General features: G+C 34.0%; 1 protein-coding gene across 12 annotated transcripts in view; it reads left to right on the forward strand.

Annotated features, from left to right (window-relative positions):
• The first annotated feature begins 205 nt into the window (after positions 1-205).
• IKZF1 (IKAROS family zinc finger 1) overlaps positions 206-26,648 on the forward strand; it is a 133,703-nt gene continuing 107,260 nt past the window's right edge. For 11 of the 12 annotated variants that reach the window (XM_070767418.1, XM_070767419.1, XM_070767420.1 and 8 more), the window contains exons 1-2: positions 226-413; positions 19,840-19,893. In XM_070767418.1, the coding sequence (XP_070623519.1) occupies positions 266-413; positions 19,840-19,893 (202 nt within the window). In that variant the 5' untranslated portion in view covers positions 226-265. Of the gene's footprint in view, positions 414-19,839; positions 19,894-26,648 lie in introns of all 12 variants that reach the window. The other variant, XM_070767427.1, reaches the window with a different exon arrangement.

The following is a 26,648-nucleotide window of genomic DNA, read 5'->3' on the forward strand; positions in this document are numbered from 1 at the left end:
TAGACCTATCTTTCTCTTTGGATGTTTCTTTCACCAAGTAAATCAATACTTCCCCACAAGGTGCATCCATTAGGATCCAAGAAGGCAAAGTGTGTCCTTGCCCTGCTTAGGAGCCTTTGGTAGCAGCAGAAGGGGTGTTGTCTTCATCATCTGACAGGCACGACAAATCCCCCGCGCTCTCTCCTTCCTGCCCACAAATGAAAAAGCTGCGCACACCCCGGTGCAGGGGCGAAATGCCCGCAGGAGCCACCGGCCGCCGGCAAAGATGTTGTACTGGAATGAGGAAGTGGAGTGGCGAGGGGAGGGACTGAGAGCGGAGCTGCCTCCTGTCGCTCTGCTTGGCCGAGGAGCTGCTGCACATGGAAGTGGAGAGATCTGGGCGAGTTCTTTGCATCCAGCTCCGTCCAGAGCAGGTACCGTATCTTCGCGCCTGAGCGCGCTCATCTAAATTGGTCCCGTCTTATTCTGCTTTTCTGACAGATAGCGATTTTCTCTTTCTTTCTTTCTTTCTTTCTTTCTTTCTTTCTTTCTTTCTTTCTTTCTTTCTTTCTTTCTTTCTTTCTTTCTTGCCTTTTCTCTCTCTCTCTCGTTTGTCTTCTCTCCCTCTCTTTCGTTTATTCTCTCTCTCTTTCGTTTGTTCTCTCTCTTTCTCTCCCTTCCTCCCTTTTTTCTTTTTCTTCTTTTTTCTTTTTCTTTAGGTGCTGTTTACTCTATGACTGCAAACTTTTTTAGAAGGGTGAAAAAGCAGAAGTTTTATTGAGTAGTGAGAAGCAGACGGAGAAGAATGAAGTGCGTGCGCTTCCAAGAAGTGCTACATCTCTCTCTCTCTCTCTCTCTCTCTCTCTCTCTCTCTCTCTCTCTCTCTCTCTCACACACACACACACACACACACGTATAATGAACAAATGTCGCGATGGATTCTCTATTCGAAAGAGGGAAAACTTTTCAAGCGCCAGTCTGGCTCTAAAGTTGAGAAGATGTTTGTTTCTTTCGCCGAGTTTACTTCTTTTTCTTTTCCCATTATAAATTGACCCTTTAATTGTAATCTGCGAAAAAGAGATTGTGAAGTTTTGCTCTTGCTCCCAAAATCCTGAATTTCTGCAAAGGAATTTCTGAATTCTTGCATTTTAAACTCTATGGAAAAATGCTAAGAAATTCAAAACAAATTCAAAACTGAAGGGCTGAGTGGCGGACTATGAAAAACATGAAACTGTAAAAAATAAAAGCTATTTTCAGAAATATTTTCTGTCATTAATTGGAATAATTTTCACTCTTTTTAAGATGTTGCAGCCCCCCAAATAGAAGAAGCAGAACTCCCCCCCCCGAACTTTATAATTACACTCTCTCCCACTCCCACCCCACCCCCAAAATACAGAAGTAAAAAAAATCAAGGATTCTTAGCATATTGAAATATTGGGCATTAAATAAACAAGTTAAGTCCCAAATTTCCACAAAATGCCCATATAACACTTTGTTTCGAGTCAGACCATCAGAGTCCCATGATCAGGCATGCACTTCCAGTGGTAGCTATAAATAATCTGTTAATGCTTATTCCACAAGAAAATTAAAATTAAGGGCTCTTTGAATTTATATATTAAAGACTGAAAACAAATGAATTTGGCACAGTAATGAAAACATTCCCAAATACTGATAGCATATTTTTAAACTTATTTATTTTCATTTTACTGGGGGGGGGGGATCTCCTTTTTTCTACTAATGGCTGCTTATAACTAGTAAATAAAGTTATGTTCTGGACAGTACTGAAATATAGCATTTTATGCTCTAATCAACAAATTTAGTTATTGAAAGAAAGGAATATTTCAGTTTTCTGATTAGGAATACATTTACCCCAATAGAGAATTTGCATTTCTAAAATTGTATTAAGACTGAACCAAAACATAAAATTAATTCAGAATATAACAATTAAATCTGCATTTTAAAAACAGAATTATTGTACAAAGAAAGCTTACATTTTATGGGCAATGCAATGTAGCTCTACTAATCTTTCTTGATATCTTTAAATATAAAACAACAAAAAAGTGAGTAATCCACTGTGCTTATCAGTAAGGCAGTAGGTAAAATACATGATTAGCTGGGTAATAAGCATTTCTTCCATATGCAAAGCAAGATTAACTTTAGAAATTCAGCCACTAAGAAATTCATTAAATTGCAATCGTACATATGCTATAAACTTTCTTAAAAGACAATGGGACTAGCTTCCATAAATCTCCAGTGAGTCCTAAACATTTTTACTGAGAGCGATTGAAAAAGAACTGTGATTAAATGTTTCTAATAATCTCCCTTTACCACCTTCCCATTTATGAAGCTGTATCTCTGGATCTATGAGTAGGAAACATTTAATTTGTACTATTAAATCCATTCTTTAATATACCCTGAGTGCTAAAATTAAACTTCACACAAATGAATAAAGCAATTTTGTGCACTCTTCTTTCACAGAACATCTATTGAATCCAGTGTGAATTATGAATCAAGAAAAAATGCTTTAAATTGAAATGCATAGTTAAGTTGCACAAACAATTGCACACACATAAATTCAACATCAAATAAGAAATTTTTAAAAACAGGATTGTCTGCATACCCAGATTTTTTTAAATGAAAATCCTGTTCAAGAGAAGCTGAATTAACAGTCCTTAACCACGTTTTGCTTGAATCCTGTTGGTATAAAATATTCCTAGAGGTAATTGAGATTTATTCCAGATAATAAGTATGGAATGACAGTAACCATAATAATAATTCAGTAGCACCAAAGAGTGAGTTAAAGAAAAAAAATCACATCCATTTTCATTGAAGTGTTTGAATCTTTGCATTATACAAGTTTTCAGCTATTTATTTATGCTCTGAATTCTATTTGGAGCCCCTGATTCAACTTTATTTTCTCAAATAAATGTGTTCTATTATTATAGTAATTGAATTGAAAGCATACTTGCAAAATGCTTGGTTTAAAGGATTAATGCAATAGTAATGGTAATAATAATAGCTGTAGTAAGTAGCGGCATAGTAGTAGTGATGCATAACTTTGCAGCTTTTTTGTTTTTTCTTACACTTACTGCACTTACTTAGAGAAATGAAAACCATTTATTTAACATCAAAGTTGATATAAAGATTTACTATAAGTACACTAAGTCTAAAGTAGTTTTTAGACACAAAGTACTGAACTGTATCCCTTAAAAATTACACATGAATATTCATATAGAAATACTGATGTTTGTGGGAAGTGTTTGTTCTGTACCCTATCGCTGCATATGTTTCCCTTTATATCTGCATAGATTCACAATAAATTTTCTTTTCCCGCAAGCAGTGAAGGGAAGCTTTGGGAATCTTGATAAATATTTTTATGAGCATATTTTGAAAAGTTTTTCTTTCTGAGACACTACTAAGTCTAAACGTTTTTACACTGAAAAGATATTGTTATTCTGTATCCCAAACTTATAATTTTGATTTTTTTAAAAACAGAAAGCTAAAATTTAAATTAAACATAACATTAAATCTTAACATTTTAAGATTTAATCAGCATATTTAGAATTGTAATTTAGTTGCAATATGAAAGTCAGGCTTACATTTCTTCTTAGGAATGTACCATGCATAGTAATATAGCTTGAGGAAATACAATTGCATATAACACAATAGCATTTTTAGTGATTGAAATGTATAGACAGTTTCAAAATATTTTCCTCTTACTGTGAATTCAAGTATTGGTGTCCCAAACTTTCTCAGATTGGTTGAATGCTGACAAACCAAGATAGCTAATCCTTCATAGGTAGAGTTAGATCTTTTAAAGGCTGACATATATATTTGGCACATTACCATATCTTTTTAAATAAGCTAGGCATTAAATAAATCTGCACAATATAAGGGAAGCCAATGTAAAACAGAAATATTAAAATGTAAAATTCTATACATTAAAACAAGCTACTGTAATTCATTCATTGGTTAAAAATAAAAGTATACTTAATTTATGTTGCAGAAAAGAAGCATATTCAATATGAGTTTAATATCAATATTTAATTCATATTAAATTACAATACCCCAATTACAGCTTAATGTGCTAAAATAAATACATTAAGTATCCAATACTAAAATATTATTTATAAATATATATGATGGGAAGACCTACTGAAACACATAAACTCCATTCTCTGTATTGCAGGTATATTTATTAGAAGACATTAGAAAATTTTCTGATACTTAGCCATCTCTTTTCAGAGAATCAGTTCATTTTTGAAGAGTCAAGTGTGAAAATTTCTGAGTCAAGTTCTGCACTTTGACTTCTGAAGGTGAACAGAACAAAACAAGCATTGAAACTCAAAAAGATTATCACTTACAGAAATTAGTTGTTTTTAATGTCAATAGGAAATTTTCAAACAAAAAAAAGGTTTCAGTGTTGCTACAAAACAGTCTGGCAAAATTATATTGTATCTGAATCATATAACATCTATTAATAGTCTCCGATTTTGATTGACAAGTGTTGTACTGTTTCACTATGTGCTTGATTCTTTTGGTTAAAAATAAATCATTTTCATTATGTAGGTATAACAGCATTGTATTCAAGTATTCTGAAAGTTAGGTTATAGGAAAATCAAAGACAAAATTTTCAAAGTTAGTGTGACACTATTCCAGACATTTATAAATTGTTGTGGTCCGGTATAATACATGTTGGGATATGTGCCATGGTTTCCTTAATTATTACTAGTTTCCCTATTTGAAGGATTATTTGAATTTGCTTCATAACATAACTTAATTAACTGGGGATAAAACTGACTTTTTATAATGCAAAAGGTGGGGAAATAAATTATCCTGACATTATTTGAGAAATGCAAGCTGCTGGCTCTACATTTCTGGAATTTAAAAAAAATTAATGACAGCTATATCCTTTCACCAAAATTTTTCAAATATTTTAGGCTCATATCATTACCAAATGTTTAATTAGGTTAAGGGAGAATGCCTGACTTTGGATCATGCAAACAAGTTAAAGAGCCTGGGTAAAGTCCATCTTTGGAGATGCTCTAAGATGCAGAAAAAGATGTATAAGATGGCAGTATTCCTTTATTTCACTGGCGAAAAGTGCCTACAGTTGAGTGTGTTCGCTCTGAATGTAGAGATTGCTGCACAAACTTGCTTCATAGCTGAGGCAAGATTTGAATCTGAATTTAATTGAACCTAAACAACCATTATTTGCCAATTTTGCATTATTTACTCTAGATAAAAACATAGTTCTTTATATTCCCCAAAGTCAATACATACACATTCAGGTTTGTTTTCTGCCTTAAAATATTTGTTTATCATGATTTATGCTGCAATAATTGAATATTGAAACAAGGAACTATTAAATGAAACAAGAACAATTAAATGAAAATTTTAGTTTATAATCTCACCATGCTGTAGATGGTTTGACAATTTCAAGTTGGCATATATGATTTTCAATTTTACATTGGAGGCGCCACAGGGGGAAAAATAGCTTTAATAGATATCTATTAAATAATCATTGCATCAAATCTACAGGAATGCTGCAGTTTAAATTTCTAGATAATATATACTGTTTAGCATGTCCTTTTTCTACTGTATTAAATTCACACATATTCAGCCCTTTCTATTGAAGTTAGATGTAAACAAGATTTACTTTTTTATTCTGACTTTAGTATTCATATTCAGTAACAGATCAGTTTGTTAAGATAATTTTTTTCCTTCTTGAAGCCCTATTGTGTAGATGACTTTTTGAGACTGTGGCCTCATAATATTGCGGGACTTATATGGAGGTTAGAAATGCAAGCTGACCAAGGAAACCAAAGGCATCTTTGCAGTGTTTCCTCTAGACCTAGAGAATACAGAATTTTTCATTTGTGTAAACTCCACTTGCTCCGTGGGATTTTCTCCCTTTCTTCTACAGCCAAGGTGCCATGGCAATTTACTTCCATTCCTCCTATTTCCCTGCTGTTATTTAAAGATTGGAGCACAAGTAGTGAAGATACTAGCCTAACAGTGTGAAAATGTTACAAAGATAAGGATGCAAGACCAGTGTCTATGTGGAAGTGACAGCCATTTTTCAAAGTGGTGGACAGTAGGTTCTAAAACCTTCTGCCACACAAAAATATTCACAGAAGGGTTCCAATAGTTCCTTCTGCTAATATTTTTGTATGAAAAATCAAGACACTGGAACAAATTCAGACAACTACTTTGTAACATGAAATCCAAATAACTCCTCCCACACCAAAGCACATGCATTAAAAAGAAATATTGCTATTCATCAGATTCTAAACCCTGCTTTCATTGCTTGCTCTGCGAGATCATCTGAAATAGGCCACTTCATCACCTTACAGCAGAAGTAGAAAAGGATGCAGACATGCATAAGTTATTGTGTCTGTATTTCCAGCCCCTATTCAATTCAAAGTAAAATTAAAAAGTAATTACTGACCAATATTTGGTTTAGATTCACTTCCATAAGGAATATAACTAAAGGAGGGGGGAGCCTCCATGGCTGAACAACAATTAAGATAATAACTGGAGTGCAGTTATCATCTTTTCAGAAGATTTTCTCAAAATGTTTAGATACCTTGATTTTGGTTTGTAGTTTATATTTCTGTGAAATTTACAAAATCATTTTAAAACCAATCCTATAGTTCTTTTAATTTCTATTAATATCTATCCTATTTGGCATCTCTCTTAAAATAACCTAGGGCATTATACACATCTTCAAAATTCAGTGTCCTCTTCTGTCTCTATCAAGTCCAATTTTCCTTGATTAAGATGTGTTCCTGCAAAATGTAATTAGTTTTATGTCGACTTAACTTAATAAATAAATAATTGTGAAACATTAACTTCTGTGGCTTGTACAACTTGATTATTTAAACTTTATGTGTATAACAGCATTGAAACTCATGTGCATACATGTCTATAACTGCCTATAACTTTCTTAGAAATTTCTACTCCTTTGTGAGTCCTATGCTGCACTCACTCACAATAAGAAAATGCCATGGGAGTCATGGTACGTGATGAGGATTTCTCAATAAATAGTCTCTGCCATATAAACTTTAGAATAGCAGGTAGTTTATATAAAGTCTTTACAGTAAAAAAAACCCAATAACCCAGAAATAGACTATATCACTTTAAATAAATGCAATACAAATATTCCTTATTAATTAATCTGTGTGGAATGCTGATTTATTGCAGGCAATCAAATATATGGTTATCCAAAATGCACAGCAAATGAATCTTGCTGCGGTACACCACATGCATTTCTAGAACAGTGTTGTTCCTTGGGCCAACTGGCAAATCTGCCAGAGAAAAGATAGGGTCTTCTCCAAAGCAATGAGTGCAGACAAGAAGCAATATGTAGAAACTCATTACGAGAAACTTATTGACAGTAAGAATAATTAAAGTTGTGGGTGCTCTGCTGTTGAAGATTTTCAAGACAAGCATTGGACAGCGATTTGTCTAGGATGATATACGTTTTTCTGTCGAGCTATGAATTGGACTAGAAGACCTCTAAAGTTCTTCCAGCCCTGTGAGTTTATAATTTTAACTCAAAGATAATTGCCTACTCACAAATGAAAGTGCAAAATTTGGTAAATATTACTTTGATATAGAGCCTACTGAGTCACTATTGCTAAGGTGGCAACATAGTTTTAACTTCATGCATCATTAGACTTCACTGGTCTTTCCCCAGTATTTTTAGTGTTTAGATATCAGTTTATGAGCATATGTCTCTCACACCCATTTTACCCACTTAACATTGCTTGAGCACTCCATTTATTGAGCTGCCGCTTTCATTTTTTAGAAAAATCCATTTTGTCGGGTACTCAAATATTATACTTTTAAAAAATTATTATTGGTAAACATTTTAAAGAACAGACCCTAAAAAGAATCAATAAACAGAGAAAAGTACAAATAAATTAGATTAAATTTATAGATTAAAATATTATCAATAATTATATTTACAATATATTGTTATATAATTAGGATTATCTGAATATATTATGGACATGATTCCTAATGACCCAATAATGGCCCTTTATGAATGTGGAATCATGCCAGTAGTACTATAAAGTGTGCCATTAACACTTTAAGATTTTTCTAAAACAGGAATTGATGTATCAACTTTTGCAGAATTTGTTCCTTGACTCAAGATTTAGTTGAAATTGGAAGAAAAAATACTTATAGTTTTCCCCCAACTGCAATATTATTCTGCTATCAGCCAAGACTCCTAAGCCCTATGCAGACCCAAAGTTATAGAAACATAGAAATATAGAAGACTGGCAGCAGAAAAAGACCTCATGATCCATTTAGTCTGCCCTTATACTATTTTTTGTATTTTATCTTAGGATGGATATATGTTTATCCCAGGCATGTTTAAATTCAGTTACTGTGTATTTACCAACCACGTCTGCTGGAAGTTTGTTCCAAGGATCTACTACTCTTTCAGTAAAATAATATTTTCTCATGTTGCTTTTGATTTCCCCCCCAACTAACTTCAGATTGTGTTCCCTTGTTCTTGTGTTCACTTTCCTATTAAAAACACTTCCCTCCTGAACCTTATTTAACCCTTTGACATATTTAAATGTTTTGATCATGTCCCTCCTTTTCCTTCTGTCCTCCAGACTATACAGATTGAGTTCATTAAGTCTTTCCTGATACGTTTTATGCTTAAGACCTTCCACCATTCTTGTAGCCTGTCTTTGGACCTGTTCAATTTTGTCAATATCTTTTTGTAGGTGAGGTCTCCAGAACTGAACACAGTGTGTGGTTTCACCAGTGCTCTATATAGCGGAATCACAATCTCCCTCTTCCTGCTTGTTATACCTCTAGCTATGCAGCCAAGCATCCTACTTGCTTTTCCTACCGCCCGACCACACTGCTCACCCATTTTGAGACTGTCAGAAATCACTACCCCTAAATCCTTCTCTTCTGAAGTTTTTGCTAACACAGAACTGCCAATACAATACTCAAATTGAGGATTCCTTTTCCCCAAGTGCAGTTATATATGACTACCCAAGAAGTAGTCACTAAATTTGAATTAAATACAAATAATTGAATTAATTTTCATTTAAATTAATTTAAAGGAAATATTTATTTATTTATTTATTTATTTGTCAAGGATGTATATAGTTACTGGTAATGTATAAACATTAATATGAATATATAATTACAAACATGGTTTTGAGTGAATGATACTTTTTGAATACATGGACTTTAGGACAGGGACAGTAGGCGTGCTGGTGCGCTTATATACGTCCTTTACAGGCCCCTTAGGAATGGGTGAAGTCAATAATAGACAGTTTAAGTCTAAAGATTTGTGGGTTTGGGGAAGAAATTATAGAGTAGGGTAATGTTTTCCAGGCATTGATTACTCTGTTGTTGGAAAATAAACAAACTTTTTCCCCCTGGTCCTGTCTATATTTTGGCATGTTCTTACTCTGAAAAGGGGCACATTATTTTTTTTCCTAAAGGGAAACATAGGTCAATTCAAATGAAACAAATTAATACTGAATACAGAAAAGAAGTTTTAAAATAGCTTAACTTAAGTTTATAGGAATGATTTAAAATGAACATGTCTTTTTCCTTCCCTCAACAAGAATAAATCTTTCTTCATGGCTAATTGGTATAGTGAAAAGGGCTGATGCCTGGTCAGAGACCATAGCATTAATCATCTTTAATCCACCCCATTGAAATTAATGGGATGTCACTCATTTAACTCTGACCTAGAGTTAGAGTTAGTTCCTAAAATAAGTTAACTTGAAAGAGCTGGCCCAAGGAAGCAGAAGGTAAATTGATTAATTCATTTTAGGAATCCTTTCACTTATTTTAAGTGCAAAATCTAAGAACTAATTGTTTTCTTTTTAACCTTGAATTCCGTAAGCAGTCTTGAGAAATTAGAAAGCAATGTCAGAACATTTGAATGCATTCTATTAAACATATAGGAATATGAATAAAACAGGTACATGGTTATTATTGTGTCAGAATATTTTGTAATTTCTTTAAAATCTTTGAGGGGTTTTTTAAGCATCTGTTTCATACTTATTTACATTCATCTTGTATTGTACAATGTCTTAAATCGGACAAATGACTTACACAAGCAACAATAGAGTCAGAAAGAATAGATAAGAAAAAGAGAAAAGAAACATAGAAACAACCCCCCCCCCCCATTGCTGTCTGTCTTGACAGCTATTTCTTATATCTCATATGTTATTTTACCATGCTTGGGACCAACTTTTTTTTCCTTTTGACTTTACATAAAGCCTTTTTGCTTTGTATGTGTTTGTATCCTTTTATGTGATCAAAATATGGCCACTTCTTTAAAGAGAGAGCTAGCAGGCTCTTTTCAAACAAATATAATTTAAATTCACTTAAAATGATACTTTTCTGGGTTGCTAATATTGTGACTGTACTGAAGCAAATCAGGACACAATGGGACTTCTTTATCTCTGATCTTTGTACTAAATTAGCAGGTAGCAAGTGCAATTTTTTTTTTTACTCCTGTACCATAAGCTGCATCTGTCAATGTCTTCTTTTATCCAAATTTTCAAAAATCTAATTGATTTTGCATCTGGTTATCCCAGTTAAAGAAGTTGACTTTACTTATTAAATTGAAATAAAAGCAATACTTATGGAATTTTCAAAGGCTAGGAAAAACTGCTTTAATTGGATGGTGCATTAATCTCAAATTTATACTGCATGAAGCAAATTTCTTTAGCCTGATAGATATGATGATAGACATTATAATAGTTTGCAGAGTTAGACCTGCATACAGTTACTGATTTCACTATGCTTAAACACAAACAAACTTGCATAGGATTGGATTAATTCATATAACTTTCTTGAGCATGTGGCATTTGTAATAATTTTCCCATACCATATTTCAAATATTAAAATGTGAAGAACAAGTAAGATAATTTAAATGCCATTTATATATTCTATCAACAGGATGTAATGTGAATTAATCCAAAAAAGAAGGAAATGTTTTTAATAAATTATTTTCACAGAACATTTTGCTCACATGTGCATTTGGTAACAAGAAATTAATTCAGGATAATGAACTATACAGGATTTTCTGAACATATTTATGTTTATATTTGTAATTTTTAATTCATTAAAAATTAGAAATACACAAAAGCTTCAAATTTGTGGGCCTTGAATGTGAGTTCCAGTTAATACAGTGAGGCTTCCTTTCATGGATATGACTATGATTTTAATCATATTCCAATTTGTTGCAAAAAGAAGGATACAAATTGGATTCATTAGGTAGGTAGATGCCTGGTCTGAAACAGAATGCTTATTATTGTAAGTGTCAATTCATCTAACTTCCTTAGAAAAAAAACTATGACTAAATATGATCCCTTTTTTCTACATAAAAGTTCCATATAGATGTGTTAACACTGCAGAAGAGGAAATGAATTGATCTTAATTATAAACTTTGTTTCATGCACATCTTGATAATCTTGGAGAGAAGCTTACTTAATGGAAATTTGAGAAAGAAAGACTACTATGTTTCTCAGTTTTTGTTTCTAGAAAGGATTTTTTTTGTTAGTTATTATTTGTAGTATGGTGGAGAGGAAATTAAAAATAGAATTAAAATGGTTCTAAAGTAGAATCTTTCATAGGGATTGAGAGGTCTACTTTATTAAATTCCAGTAATAAAGTCAATTATCAGTTGCTAGTAGAGATATTGAATACTTTTAATTAAAGACAGTTTTCAATTTTGGACAAAGGTTTCTAACGCATTCATCCATAAGAATCTGTATTTAGTTTGGCAAAATTGTCTAAGTATAGAACTGTCCAAACTTATAAATGCATGTCTGGTCTATATGGGCAGAAAGAACCATTAAGATAATAAAAGCCTGGCTTTTATTATTTTATTTTATTTTATTTTGTTATTTTATTTTATTTTTTCTTTCAAGTCAGTGTTGACTCCTGACAACTATCTGGACTAATCCCGGCAGTTTTTCTGGCAAGATTTTTTAGAAATGGTTTTGCCATTACCTCCTTTTTAGGTGAGTGACTGACAGTAGTGGGTACTAAAATCTGTTGCTAGTGTTGCTACCGGTTCACAGAACTGGGAGCAACCCACCACTGGTGACTGACCCTTAGTCTGGTTTTGTGCCTAAGACAGGGCTAGAGCTCATAGTGTCCCTGTTTCTAGCCTTAACTATTACAACACATTGTAAGAGCCCAAGCATTTATCATTTATTATCATTATCAAGATATCATCCCAAGATTTGCTCTCTAGGAGAGATCGACCCTTCCATAAACCAGAGAGAACAAACTGAGAAGACTGGAAGCTCTTGCCCTACCCCTCTCTCCTGCCAAAACAAATGCTGCCACTTAATTTCTCTGCTGGTGCTATTTATCATGCAGTTGCTTCCATTGAGCAAAGTATCTTGGGGTGGCAGGGGCAAATGTGTCCGTTTTTAAAGCTGCCAGAGGGCTAGCCAAGGCTGCATGGTAGACTGCATGTTTTATAGACCTGCTTTAAACTAGCATTTTGAAAATCCCATTACTGAGTGCTGAGGCAACTTCCTGAGAAGGAAATGGCTAAAGGTTTTCCAGAATAGCTGAAATACTGACATCTTTTTCTGAGGAGTTTTTACACAAATTAAAATTTTGGGACCAGGTAATAAGGCTGGTGTTCTTTGTTTGGAACACTATAAGTTAGAAGAGTGCAGATTCTCCTGATGGTTGACTGACAAGTAAATGTTCTTCTTGATTCTTCCCAAATAGTCCTGGTTTGGGAAACAGGCAATACAGCTGAGGATTTCTTTCTATTCCCTGCTAATTGGCTAACTTTTTTGGATATATAATAAAGGCAAATACATCATTTGCTGTCTCATATTTTCCCTGTCACCTGTGTTACCTATTTTACAGGTAATCCTCAATTTATGATCAGAATTGAGCCTGGCAAGTATTATTGTAAGTCATGACAATTGTAAAGCAGGTCACCATATGACAAGACCTGATTTTTACAATCTTTTTTGCAATGTTTGTTAAGCAAATGTGGAGGTCATTAAGCAAATGCAGTGGTTTGTAAATGAACATAACAGTTGTTAAATAAACCCACTGTTTGATAATGGGCAATTTTTGCCAGAAACCATAAGTAAATTCCAGTTTCTGACAAAAACATCATAAATCATAATCATGAGACTGCAGGACACTGCAAACAGCCCAAAATGCAGTCATGTGGCCATGGGGAGGATACATCAGAATTTCAAAAATGGGTTTCATGTCTATTTTGGGGAGGTTTGTCAGAATTTCAAAATGTCACTGACCACTGGTTATAAGTTGAGGACTACCTGCAAAAAATAAAAACTGTAATACTGCAAAGCAAAATGTTTTCTTCCCATTCTTTAAAAAAAAACATTAACATATACACATAGACAATATCAAAAAATTTAATATGATATCAGTCTGAAAAAAGGTAATAAAAACAATTTAGAATGGTATTGAACATCTTCAGTAGGCAGAAAATGGGGTGGATATGGTAACCTTTCTGGCAAATAGCCAGAAAGCAAATAGCCTTTTCAAAATAGCTATGCATTTTGCAGCAGCAGCAACAAGGAGTGATCACTTGCCCTTGAAATTCCAGTAAACCTGGGTCATATGAACCTTTCTCAAGTTTATTAAGATGGTTGGTGTAGTTCTACAGAACAATGAATGGGTTCACTGAGTGATATGCATTAGTAAGTAAAGATACTGCAACATAAAATATCTTCGATATGTGTAGCAATTTTTCTTACCCAAAATGGTTTGCTCTGAAGAAAATACTTTCAAATCAACATATTGACCACAACTGCTAATAAAACAGAGAAAAAAGCAAAAGAAAAAAGAGGGGAACTGTTTTATTTCTTGCTACATGAAGTAAAGGAACATAAGTCAATCATATTCTCATTATCCTATAATTCATAAATACACTTGCTTAATACTTTCTTAAAATAGCTGGCTCTCGTCAACTCTTAGGGCAGTGAATTATGTATTTACTGTATCACAGTTTTTTCTTTTATACATTCAGAGTTTGTACTGGGTGACAATTTGTATTGGGCACGTTTTAACAGTTTTGCATATCCCTATACCCTAACTAAATTCATGGTGTATTTTTTTATTTAAATGAGGCTCATACAATGTTTGCTATAATTTATAAATGAATGATTTTAAAAATAAACTTTTGTAAAATGAAAAATGATAGCAGTAGATTCTTCCAACTTCAGAGAGATTCAAGATAGTTTTATGAGTGGTTAATAATTTGTTGTTATTAATTGGATAAAATTTCAAATTTCTAGATATAAATTCAGAAAGCTTTTTTAAAAGATTGCTATTCGTTACTATTTCCTGAGTCTTTACTCTTTTTTCCCCTAAATACCATATAGAGTTCTGTAAATAAGGCTAGGGAAGTCAAGTTTCCTCCAGATAATTCCCATGATTGCCATTCATTCTGCTGTAACTCACTATGAACTGTTGAATATTTTCAAGTGTATCAAATTGGTGAAGTTCTGGTGACAATTTGTGCATCTGAGTTCTGGCTTGGGTATGATAAATTGTGTAAAGTTCTTTCACAAGTGGTCAGAATACACATCTACACTGTGGACTATAACTTTGTAATTCATTCTCATTTTTCTAAGAGGCAAAACCATCAGTAGAGTAGGCAGAATATAAAAATATTTATTATCAACTCTACAAGTTAAATTCTAAAGGCCATTTTAGGGCAATATGAACTAAAACATGTAAATTAATGATAATATCATGAAGTTTACATAGTCAGAATGTTTATGTAGATCAGGTGCTGGGTTGTTTAAATCAAATCAGCCTTTCCCCTTTTGTAACTTATTTGCTTTACAATACTAAAGCAATGTTGTGTGATCTTTGAAACAAAGGTATTGTTGTAAAGCAGACTTTTATTTTATCTTCATTTTCCACATAGCATATGTTCCTTTTCCTTTGAAGAGTAAAATAAAGTCATCTTCTCACATTTGAGTTAAGAATAATTAAGGATAAGTGTTATTCTCTTAAATAGTTTATTAGTTTATAGTTTATTAGATTTGTATGCCGCCCCTCTCCGAAGACTCTCTCTTTATTCTCTTAAATGATTAGAAATCATATCTGCTTTGCTAGAGTGTTATCTAAGTAGATAGAATTGTCAAACTGATTGGTAATACACATTCATGTAGGATGAATTCTTAATGTCTTTAATGAAGCTTACTAACAATACTATAGATTTGCAAATAAGCTCCACTAGAAATGGAGAAATCACAAAAAAGGCAGTGCAAATCTTGTTTAAATTAAGGTAATAGAATTCAATGTTCCTAATGTCATGGATATTATTCCAATCTTTAAATATCCTGAGAAAATCAAGGATTGTTTTTTGACATTGATTGGAATTTATATAGCAACAAATCTAAAACTACAAATGGAATTGCAGCTTATTCTGGTTGAATTCCTATTGGGATACACATACTTTGCTGCAAAAATAGAGGATTTTGGTGTATGAAATATTCTTAATGTGTGGCACTCCTTCACGTCAGCATTAATAATGTTATATCTCAGGATCAAATAGTTTTTGATGTTTTCTTTGTTCTTAACTAGGATTGGGTGACATTGGAGATTATGGAATGTTAGCCTTTGGTCACTACCTAAATACCAATTTGGCTATGATAAAGTGCTTGCCACTGTCTTCAATAAATAGTAGGTAACTGCTAATAGAATAAATGTTTCGTATGCACAACTGTGATGGCTCATGCTCTATATCTATAGAAAAATAAACTTTTGTTTTATTTATTAATTTTTAAAAATTAGAAGCAACTCTTCTCACAGTTTGTGACTATGGATGGCATACAACAATAAAGATAAAAAGAAAGTGAAGATCCAAAAAATAAAAAGTGAAAACAATACAAGAAAGCAAATTCAGGTTGTTCTTGACTTATGACTTCAGTTGAACTCAAACTTTATGTTGCTAGGTGGGAAATTTGTTAATTGAGTTTTGCCCCATTTTATCACTTTTCTTGCCACATATGTTAAGGGAATCACTGCAGTTATTAAATTAATTACATAGTTGTTAAGTGAATTTGGCTTACTCATTGACTTTGCTTGTCAGAAGTTTGCAAAAGGTGATCACATGATTTCTAGACATTGCAACTTTCATAAATATGAACTGGTTGTCAAGCATTCAAAGGTAAACTATGTCACCATTGGGATGCTGCAAGTGTAAATTGTTGTAAGTCACTTTTTTCATTGCCATTGTAACTTTGAACAGTCACTAAATGAACTGTTGTAAGTCAAAGACTACCTATAATTAGTATATATTATAAGCAATATATACTGAAGGTCATTGATAATAATGTACACTTTCATAAAATTGACTCATTCAACATCCTGGTCAAATGCATGCTAGAAGAGCCAGATCTTTCTGAAGTCTATCAACACAACAATAAAGAAGGCATATCTGCATCATTCCTCTATCTAAACATATTGATCCTTTATGCTAGTGAAAATATTATAGATGGAAGCAAAGTAGAAGACTGGAATAGAAATATGAACATTTACGTTTGTTGTTAAACAGTTTAACTCATGTTGAATTAATCACTTATAAGTGCTTAACATTAAATGCCTTATAGTAATCCATATAGTTATCTTCTGGCATGAATATAACATATATACCATCCTCATATGAACATGTCTATTCCTATGAATCTTTCCATATGCGACTAGTCCTATCGCTGAGTCAACGAGTAGTTAGCTTGCTGCTCTAAATAAGGCTCCTGTCCTGAGCTGATAGAGAGTTGTGTTGCTGATAGTGAAGTGTACAGGTTTTTATGCATTTTCATCTCTTTTACTTATGGGTTGTATGGTATTTTAAATCATAGGTCAAGACTCCTTTTTCAAGCCATAGAGTAGTCCATACTTCATTTTTTCAGGAGTACCATCTATATTTGGGATGTCAATGAGCTTAACTTTCAGCAAAAGAAAAACCCCTACATTTCCCCCTTCTAAATTCTGTATAGGTATTTGCTAAACATTCAGCAGTAACCAAGAGAAGTGTGTGTTAAAAATATCCAAATCTTGTACAATTTAGGGGTGGAAAATTCATAATAGATTCAGAAGAACCTGTCTGAACAAAAGAGTGACAATTTGGTAAAATTGAAGTAGAAAATGGAGATTGATCTGTCTCAGGTCTAAAGGTCTATGTAATTCTTGTATCATGTCTTCTTTAAAGGAATTCTGAGCTATATTATTATTCATTTTATTCATTAAAAAAGTGACCCCAGTATTGTGAATTTTAGCATGAAATAGACTTAACAAAATAATTCAACATAATGAAAATAATTTAATTAATTTTTAAAATACCAAACAATTACCATCACTATAATATTATCATTTTTAATAAAAAAAAAGTCAAAATACTAAAAGCAGTACTCAGGAATAATTGACCTCAATTCAAAACTTGATTATTTAGAAAATGTCAGTTATTCAGTACAAGGGGAGAACATTTTTTGCTCAGGTACTACATATTCCAAACCATTTAGAATTTTAAATGTTGAACAAAAACCTGCAGTTTCTTCCAAACTGGTGTTAAATGGATTCTGCAAGCTGTTGTCCAGACTGCTACATTCTACACTTTGGAGTTGAAATCCCCTAAGTTTAGACCAAGTCATAATAGTTTGTCCAGAATTCTTTTTTTAAAAAAATATTTTATTATTTTCAAAAAAGACAATACATCACATACAAACGTAAAAAATACAGACAAAACACATAACACGAAAAGGAGCTATAATTGCTCCGCTCAAAATAGAAGTCACCATAATACAATAAGGAAAAACTTTTGTTGATTAGATCAATTCAGAGGAATAAAAACTTCTATTACATATCTCTATTTATACACATTTCAGAATGGTAAGTTTAAATATTTTTAAATTCATGGAGAATTTCTTTTGTTCAACCAGGTATAGACTCTATCCCAAATTTTATAAAATTCTGATTCTTCTTGGTTATTCAACCCTCTCGTCATCATGTCTAGCTCCGCACATTCTATAATTTTTCTGATTACTTCCTCTTCTTTTGGAACTTCTGCTTCTTTCCATCTTTGGGTAAAAACGATTCTGGAGGCTACTAAGATATGAGTTATCAAGTAATATATATCTTTTTTATATTTATGATTTGTAATACATAATAAGAAAAATTCTGGGGTTTTCCTGATTTCCTGGGAGGTAATTTCCTTTATGCATCTTTCTATTTTATTCCAGTACAGTTTAGCTTTTTGGCAGGTCAACCATTGATGATAATAGGAACCTATTTCTCTTTTACATTTCCAACAATTAGGCGATGTGTTTGGATACATTTTTGAAAGTCTATTGGAGGTGCCCTCTATAAAACATCTTAATCTGATTTTCCTTAAACGAAACTGATTTGGTTATTTTTCAATTATATATCCAAACCTTTTTGCATGCATCTAAGTCTATTTCTCTTCCAAAATTTCTGCACCAACTAATAATATTGTCCAGAATACAATGTAGCCTTCCCAACATTCAGATCCAAAAGTTCAGACCAGCATAGCATAACTAACTATATTTTTGGCTTACTGGAATGTGACAACATTTTTCTTTTGTAATCTGAGGAAAATAAGGGTTTCATGTTTTTCATTCAGCTTGGTAAGTCCCAAGCTAGCTAACTGAAAAAAACAGTATTCTATTAGAAATCATTTGTATATTGGTCTTTAAAGATAGTTACAGTTGCAATTCTGTAAGTGTCTGAAAAAAAATTGGATAAAATACTTAGTAAGTTTAAAGGAAGGTGAGAAGGCTAAGGGAACCTGATCTGAGCTGCATTTCTGAAAAGAAGCTATCTATATTACTGAATGGGTTCATTCTTATGTGTGCTGAGAATACCTGATTTTTTTTAATTTTATTTTTTTGCCAAAGAGGCAGCAGATGTCTATAGAGACTCTAGAGAACTTAGACCTCTAGCCTTATGCTCCAAGGCCAGAGCTAGGCTTTATTTCTGCCTCACTATCTTGGTCAGGCTTCTCCCTGGTGTTTGTGACCACTTTGCAATTTTATTCTTTGGAACATTGCATGTTGTAACAAAAGGGCAAACAGCTTCCCACTATTTGTTGCATATCTGTGGAGTTAAGCCATCTGTCATTAAAACAGAAAAACCTAAGTTCCTTTTCTCTTTGGGGAGGGCTTCCATTCCCCATGTGGAAGAAAGCTGGTGTGGTTTGAAGCAAAGATGGTTGAAAAAGAGAGGGCCAAAAGACTGAAGCTGCTGTTTTGCCCATCTGCCACTGCTTGAGGTATATTCATTATTAATGGAAGTAGTGGCGGTTGCTTTTCAGAAATGCAGGCCTGCCTGGGTAAATGAGACATTCTTCAGCAAATTGCTTCAGTTTTTGATTGCTGATTGTACGCGTGTCACCAAGCTGACTCAAGGTTCATCGATGCATGCTCAGTAAATTAGAAAGAACATAACTATGGATCAGCCAAGAGAATGAATTCTTTGCCTACAATGACCCAGGGCCATTTAATTTTCTGCTTAATTTTGTTGCAGTCAGTTTGCATTTTGGGTTATTATGCAGTAGGAAATTAACAATAAATAACAAATTTGGTCCTCCTGTGCTTGTAATCATATTTTTATAAATCTTTGTAATGCTTTTTTTTAAAGGATCAAGGTCTGCACCAGGCTGATACCCCACAATATGTAGAATAGAAAAGAAAAGAGGAAAAAACATTAGTCCTGGCAGATAATCTCATAGTTAAATAGCAACTCCCTTCTCTTTCTATTCTCTCAGCTCTCTCCTTAATATTTCATATTAAGCTTAAGGTTTTTCTTTTTCTCTTTTTTTTCCAGATAATTTGAGGAAAATGGAAACAGATGAGGCTCAAGATATGTCCCAAGTTTCTGGTGAGATGGGATATATAATGAATATGACTTTTTAAAAAGTGGGGAATCTCCCATTCAACTTCAAATTTGCTTGATTCGCTACAAGACCATAGTATTTTTGTTATTGTCAGGACAGGTGCTTCAATATTTTGTAAGGTCAAACCTGGATGGATTTCATATCAAACCTGGATGGATTTTTAAAAAATATTTTAAAAAGCAATATTTTTCTAAATAATCTTTAGTTTTATAATTAATCAAAGACTGATTAGAATTCCTTGCTTAGATTTTCTTAGGCTTGAATTTTCATTTTTATGCAGTGAAATTGCCTTACACATTTTAAAAAGTAATTTGTTACATCTGGAAACAATTGTAAGGCAATTTCACTTGAAGGAGCATTACTGTATGAGGAGACAGAAAATAACATGCAATTGGAGATCTACTAAAGACCTGGGTATTTCATAATCCATTAGAGTTGGAATTTTAATCATTCTAGATATCTCTACAAAATATATTTCTAAAAACTGTATAAAACATTGAAGAGATGGTAATTAAAATCAGCAGTGGATTGCTCCTTGTTTGGCCCGGTTGAGCAAACCAATAGCAGTGGTGACTGGAGGCTCTGCTCACCCACCAGGATGCTTCTGCACATGTGAAGAAGCATCATGCATGCACTCACGCATATGCATGAACTGGTAGCAATGGGATTTAGAACCCCCTACTGATTAAATGTACATATTAAAATGTAAATAATACTGTTACCCCAATGCAGAAGACAAAATTAAGATTTTTATTGAAGCTGTTCAATATAGAACATAATCACAGAATTGTAGAATTTAGAAACACAGAATCATATGGCTGGAAGGGACCTTAGAAGTCTTCCAGTGCAACCGCTTGCCCAAGGCAGGAATTCTTATATAAGCCTGGACAAAGAATTGTTCAGATTTTCTTGAAAACTTCCACTGATAGAACACTCACAACTCTATCAGGAAAGCTGTTCCATTGGTTAAGTATTCTCACTGTCAAGAAATGCCTCTTTAGTTCTAAGTTGGATCTCTCTTTGATAATCTTCCATCCCTTACTTCCTATCCTGCCCTCAAGTGCTATGGAGAATAAATTAATCCCTTCTTCCTTGAGACAGCCCTTCAAGCATTAGAAGATGGCTAATATGTCACCAATAAAATTTCTCTTTTTTTAGGTTAAAACATACCTAGTTCCAATAACCATTGCCTCATGTGATTTAAACTCCAGACCCCATATCATCTTTCTTGCTCTTCTCTGCATACTTTTTAGGGTGCTAGCATCTATTTGTATTGGGGGACAGATGCAGTATTCCAAGTACTATTACTTCTTGTGATCTTGATACTATCTCTTTATTGATGCAGTCTAGGACAGTATTGTATTTTTGGCAACTGTAGCATACTGCTGATTTATGTTTAAGTACTGGTCCACTAGGGCTCTCAGAGGCACCACTATAGAACCCATCACTCCCTATTCTGTAACTGTTCTTGTTTTTCCTGCCTAAATTACTGAACAATCACTTGTCTGAAAGGGTCTCTTCCTTGAGTGGGGGCTTGGACTAGAAGATCTCCAAAGGCCCTTCCAGCTTTATTCCACTTGATATTTATATCACCAAACTGGATCATATTGCATGGAGTTAAATGTTTAAGTCTGTCAAGATCCTTCTGAAACTTGAGTATATCTTCCAAAGTGTTGGCAATTCTGTCCACAAATGTGATAGTGCCCCTTTCATCTCCTCATTTGGTCATTTATGAAGATGTTGAATAACAAAATAAGTTAGAAGGAGCCTTGAAGTTCTTCTAGTCCAACCCCCTGCTCAAGCAGGAAACCCTATATCATTTCAGACAAAAAGCTGTCCAATCTCTTCTTAAAAAGTTCCCTTATGGGAGCATCCACAACTTCTGGAAGCAAGTTGTTCCAGTAATTAATTGTTCTAACTGTCAGGAAATTTATTTTAGTTCTTTTCTCTTCTTTATTAGCTTTCATTGCTTTGTCCAACCCCCTGCTCAAGCACAAAACCCCAGCCAGATGGCAGTCCAGTCTGCTCTTGAAAACTTCCACAGTTGGGGCATTCACAACCTCCACTGGCAGGCCATTCCACTGGTTGATTGCTCTGACTGTCAGGAAGTTCTTCCTTATCTCCAGGTTGAATCTCTCCTTGATCAGCTTCCAACTGTTGTTCTTCGTACGGCCCTCTGGTGCCCTGGAAAACAGAATGACCCCCTCCTCTCCGTGGCAACCCCTTAAGTATCTGTATACAGCTATCATGTCTTCCATGGCCCTTCTTTTTACTAGACTATCCATGTTTTAGCCTTTAGTCCCCTAAAGATCTTTGTTGCTCTTTTCTACATTTTTTTCTAGAGTTTCAACATCTTTTTAATATTATGACCAAAACTGGATGCACTGTTACAGGTGTGGTCTTACCAAGACATTACAAAGTGGTATTAACATTTCACTTGATATTGATTCTGTCCTTTGTTAATGCAGTCTAGGACTGCTTTGTCTTTTTTGGTAGCTGCAGTACACTGCTGGCTTATACTAAAGTAATATTCCACTAGAACTCCAATATCCCTTTCACTGTTATTACTATAGAGCAAGCTACCACCTCTTCTATATTTGTGCATTTGGTTTTTCTTGCCTGAAAGTAGCATTGCACTGGGCCCAAAATGAAACCTTAAGTAATCTACTGCATTCTTACCTCCATTAGATCTACTCCATTGAAATGTGAATAGTCAGTCTACTGCATAATAACATAACAATATAACAGGACAGAGTATAATCTTAAGAATGTCCACAAGTATTACTGGTCTTCTTTTTATGTTGGACGATCTTTATTGTTTAAAGTTCTTTATTGTTTAGGCTTTTTAATAAGATTGCTTCTGAGATATAGAAACCTCATATCACTCTTTAAGATTGAATTTCAAAAAAGAACGAATGTCCTTAAAAACAAATGATATGCCAATTGTATAAGACTTTTCAGATTGTTTTTTTCAAATGGTACAACAGATATGATTTTTCTGAGTAATAGCCGTAGTGAAAAAATTTATAGTAGGGCTGTTAAGGTTTTCTTGGCACAGTTCACAGACTAGCATTTAGGATGCTTCTTAGCTATGTTCCCAGCCACTGTGATTCTAGATTGTTAATACTATTATGAGATAGAGCCTGTTTATTTCCAGTTTGCTTGTGTAAGTCAAAAGGAGTTATTTGAGATAGTTTGGTCTTGGGTGAAATTCAGCAGGTTCTGACAGGTTCTGGAGAACCAGCAGTAGAAATTTTGAGTAGTTCAGAGTACTGGCATGTACTACCTCTGGTTGGACCCAGAGTAGGGTGGGAGTGGAGTTGTGAAAAGCACAACTTCTTCCAGTTTCAGTCACGGTTGCGAGACAGGAGAAAGTGAGAGCTCCGTGACTGGCTATGGTCTTTTTCCCATCAAAGTACACCGTAAGGAAGAAATTTTCACGTCTCCTATTTTGTGAGTGTATTGGTTAACTACGGCTATTCTGTTTGAGCGCCGGACATTCAGAGAGAGTAGCAGAGCCCAAACACTAGAAAAATCAGTAGCAAGAGGCGAAAAAGATGGCGGCAAGACTCTGGCAAGCGGACCCAAGCGGGCTTGAAGTGGGTGAGTGTGAGAGGCAAAAGGTGTGTGTGAGGAGCGCTGTGCAGCATTGAGAGCATGAAAGACATCGAGAACCTCAAGGGGAGAGCCCTGAGAGAGAAACTTTGGGAGAGAGAATCCTGGGAGAGCGCTGGAAAGATGAATTGATCCCCTGGAAGCCATAAAGTGGTGAGGTGCTGAAAATAATATCTAGCCACCAGGATACCGCTTGGATGGTGACTGGATGACCAGAGGCAGGGAAGAGGATGGTCAGAATTCTCCCCGGACACCAGAGAATCGAAGCAAGCAGGTGGAGTCATAGAAGACTTCTATAATTGAATCTTTCTAATTATTGAAGGCAAAGGAACAGCTGTATATACAGAGATTAATGCAACCGATGGAGGCCTGGTTCCTGAGAAAATCCACATTATTGCCCTTGAGAGCAGGTTTTAATTATTCCCACTACTAACTGTTTCAGCATGCTGGCCTGAACCCTTGCATTAACTATGATTACTGAGGGGGAAACAACACCAGGAACCCTTGGCACAGGGATATCCCCAATTTGGCAAGGGACAGAACTCCCAGAATATCAGATTTGGGCTCTGGCTTAAGGTGGACTGGAAGAATTTACAATCCCTGGAACTTTGCTTTTACCGTGATTTTGCCTTTTCCTTTTTAAGGCTCATTTCAGGGTTCACGTTAGCCTGTTTTAGAACTGCTCAATTCCAGCTCATGCTAGATCAACAGACACTACTATTTCAAGCACTTATGCACTTTATAGTGACTTGGGCTGGATTGAGGACTGCTTTATCTGATGCTTACATTAATCCTTTATGGTGTTGTACGCTGCTACTGTTGTGAAGGGGGTGGTGAGGGAAATAATTTTATATTGGGGGGAGTGTAAGGATTGAATGTGAGAGTGAATTGGTTTTGGAATGAACGGATGGGATGGCTGGGTGGGTAGAATGAGAGATCCAGGAGCAAAGGCCGGTGCCCCCCCGATGAGCGTGTTAGTAGGAGCATAACTCCCAGACTGATCTGCATGGAATTGCAGGTCTGCTAAGATTGAGCAAAGCCTGTGGGGATGGGTGAGAGACTTTGGGTATGGTGGAGAGCTGGAACATTCTGGTCCTTTTTTAAAAAAAAATTGGTTTACATACATTTAAAAATAGACATTTTCTCAATCAATACAGTATTGCATTTGATCATTGTTTGTCTATATTTGGTGATAGACACATGAAAGAAAAGAAAAAAAAGAAAAAAAACACCAGAAAAGGCAAAGAAAAATATAGACATAACATAAACAAACTATACATAACTCCCTCCCCACCTGTTGCCTCTTTGACAGCTTAGTCTTTACTTTTCAGTTATTCTACGGTGTGTGCTACTAGCAATTACTAGATCATGCTACTAGATCACATGTATGATCTAATTTTAAATTACTTATCTTAGTAACTATTATTTTGCTACTTTCCTACTGTTTTGTTTCATTTTTACAATATCTTAAGTTTGCAAGTCTAGTATTTTTATATCTTTTAAGTGTTTTAACAAATCTTTTATACAGCTTCCTTTCTCACCTTTTTTGCCTAGCCATTTATAAAAATCTTTTGATATTTCATAATATTCACGATCATTTAGCTCCATCATCATTTTGTCTAATTCTGCACAGTCTTATTTATTTTAATCAAGCTTCTTTCAGATGGTATTATTTCTTTTTTCCAGTTAAGCAATGTTTATTGCTGTTGCTATTGTGATATATTGGATTAAATAATAATGTTCTTTTTTCATTGGGTTTTCCAATATTCCAAGTAAAAATATTTCCAGTTTTGCCTCTAATTTTTGTTCTACAATTTCTTCTATCCAAATTTGTATTTTATACCAGTTTTTTTAAAAATTTGAGGACATGTCCAACACATATGAATGTAGGTTCCATTGCTTTACCCACATTTCCAACAGTTTGGTCTGAGATTTGTGTACATTTTTGCTAATCTTGCGGGCACTAAGTGCCACCTATAAAATATTTGATATTCTCTTTGTGTGCTGCAGATTTTGTCAGTTTGTAGGGGTTTTTTTGCCAATTTCCCCCCCATTGGTTTAAATGTATATTGTGACCAATATTCCTCACCCAACTGAACATGCTTCCTTTAACAATTTCATTTTCCATTTTGTATTGTAATAAAAAAATTATATAATTTCATAATTAATTCCCCCCCCGACCTAATAAAATTTTATCTAGTACTAAAGTTTGACCTTGTATCCCATAGTTCTTCTCATCATGATATAATCTTGATTTAATTTGTATGTATGGCCACCGGTCTGTTTTAATTCCTTCCTTCTCTAATTGTAGTATGGTTTTCAGATTCCCTTCCTTATCCAGTAACTGAATATCTAACCATTTTGTCTAAATTCATAGTATTTGGGTGCATTATAGCCTCCATTCCTGAGAACCAGCCTGGAATCTTTCTATAGTGTCATCTTTTAATTTTGTTTCATACATCTAAAAGTGCTTCACTAATTTTATGACTTCTAAAATATAATTGTGATTCGTGTTTCCTGTCCCAGAGAAACCTATCCATCCCATCTGTAGATTGTACCTTTCACGCGCCAAGAATCTTTTATTTTTAAGTTGGATCTATTCTTTAATCCAAGCTAGCACTGAAGCTTGATAATATAATTCAAAATCTGGGTGCTCAAGTCCACCCTGATTTCTATTATCTTGTAACCACTTCAACTTAATTCTTGGTTTTTTTTCCTTCCCATACAAATTTGGATTCTATTTTATCTAATTTTTTTAAAAAAATCTTATCTAATTTAATTGGAATTGTCTGGAAATAATATAATAGTTTAGATAAGATTGACATTTTGATAGTAGATATTCTTCCAATTAATATAATATGTAATTTGGTCAATTTTTCCAATTGTGTCTCCATCCTTTTTAATAGTACCATATAATTGTCTTCTTTGATTGTAGCACACTTTGCTGACAGAGTCACTCCTAAATATTTAACTTTGCTAACAAAACTTTGGTTTTCTGTTTATTAATTTTAAATCCTGCCAATTATCCAAATCTATTTATTTATTTTATTAATTTTTAACTAGATTCTAGTGGGTCTTCATTAATAAAGACTAAATCATCTGTGAAAGCTTGTACTTTAAATTC

The sequence above is a fragment of the Erythrolamprus reginae genome, chromosome Z (assembly GCF_031021105.1).
Source record: "Erythrolamprus reginae isolate rEryReg1 chromosome Z, rEryReg1.hap1, whole genome shotgun sequence".
Lineage (NCBI taxonomy): Eukaryota > Metazoa > Chordata > Lepidosauria > Squamata > Dipsadidae > Erythrolamprus > Erythrolamprus reginae.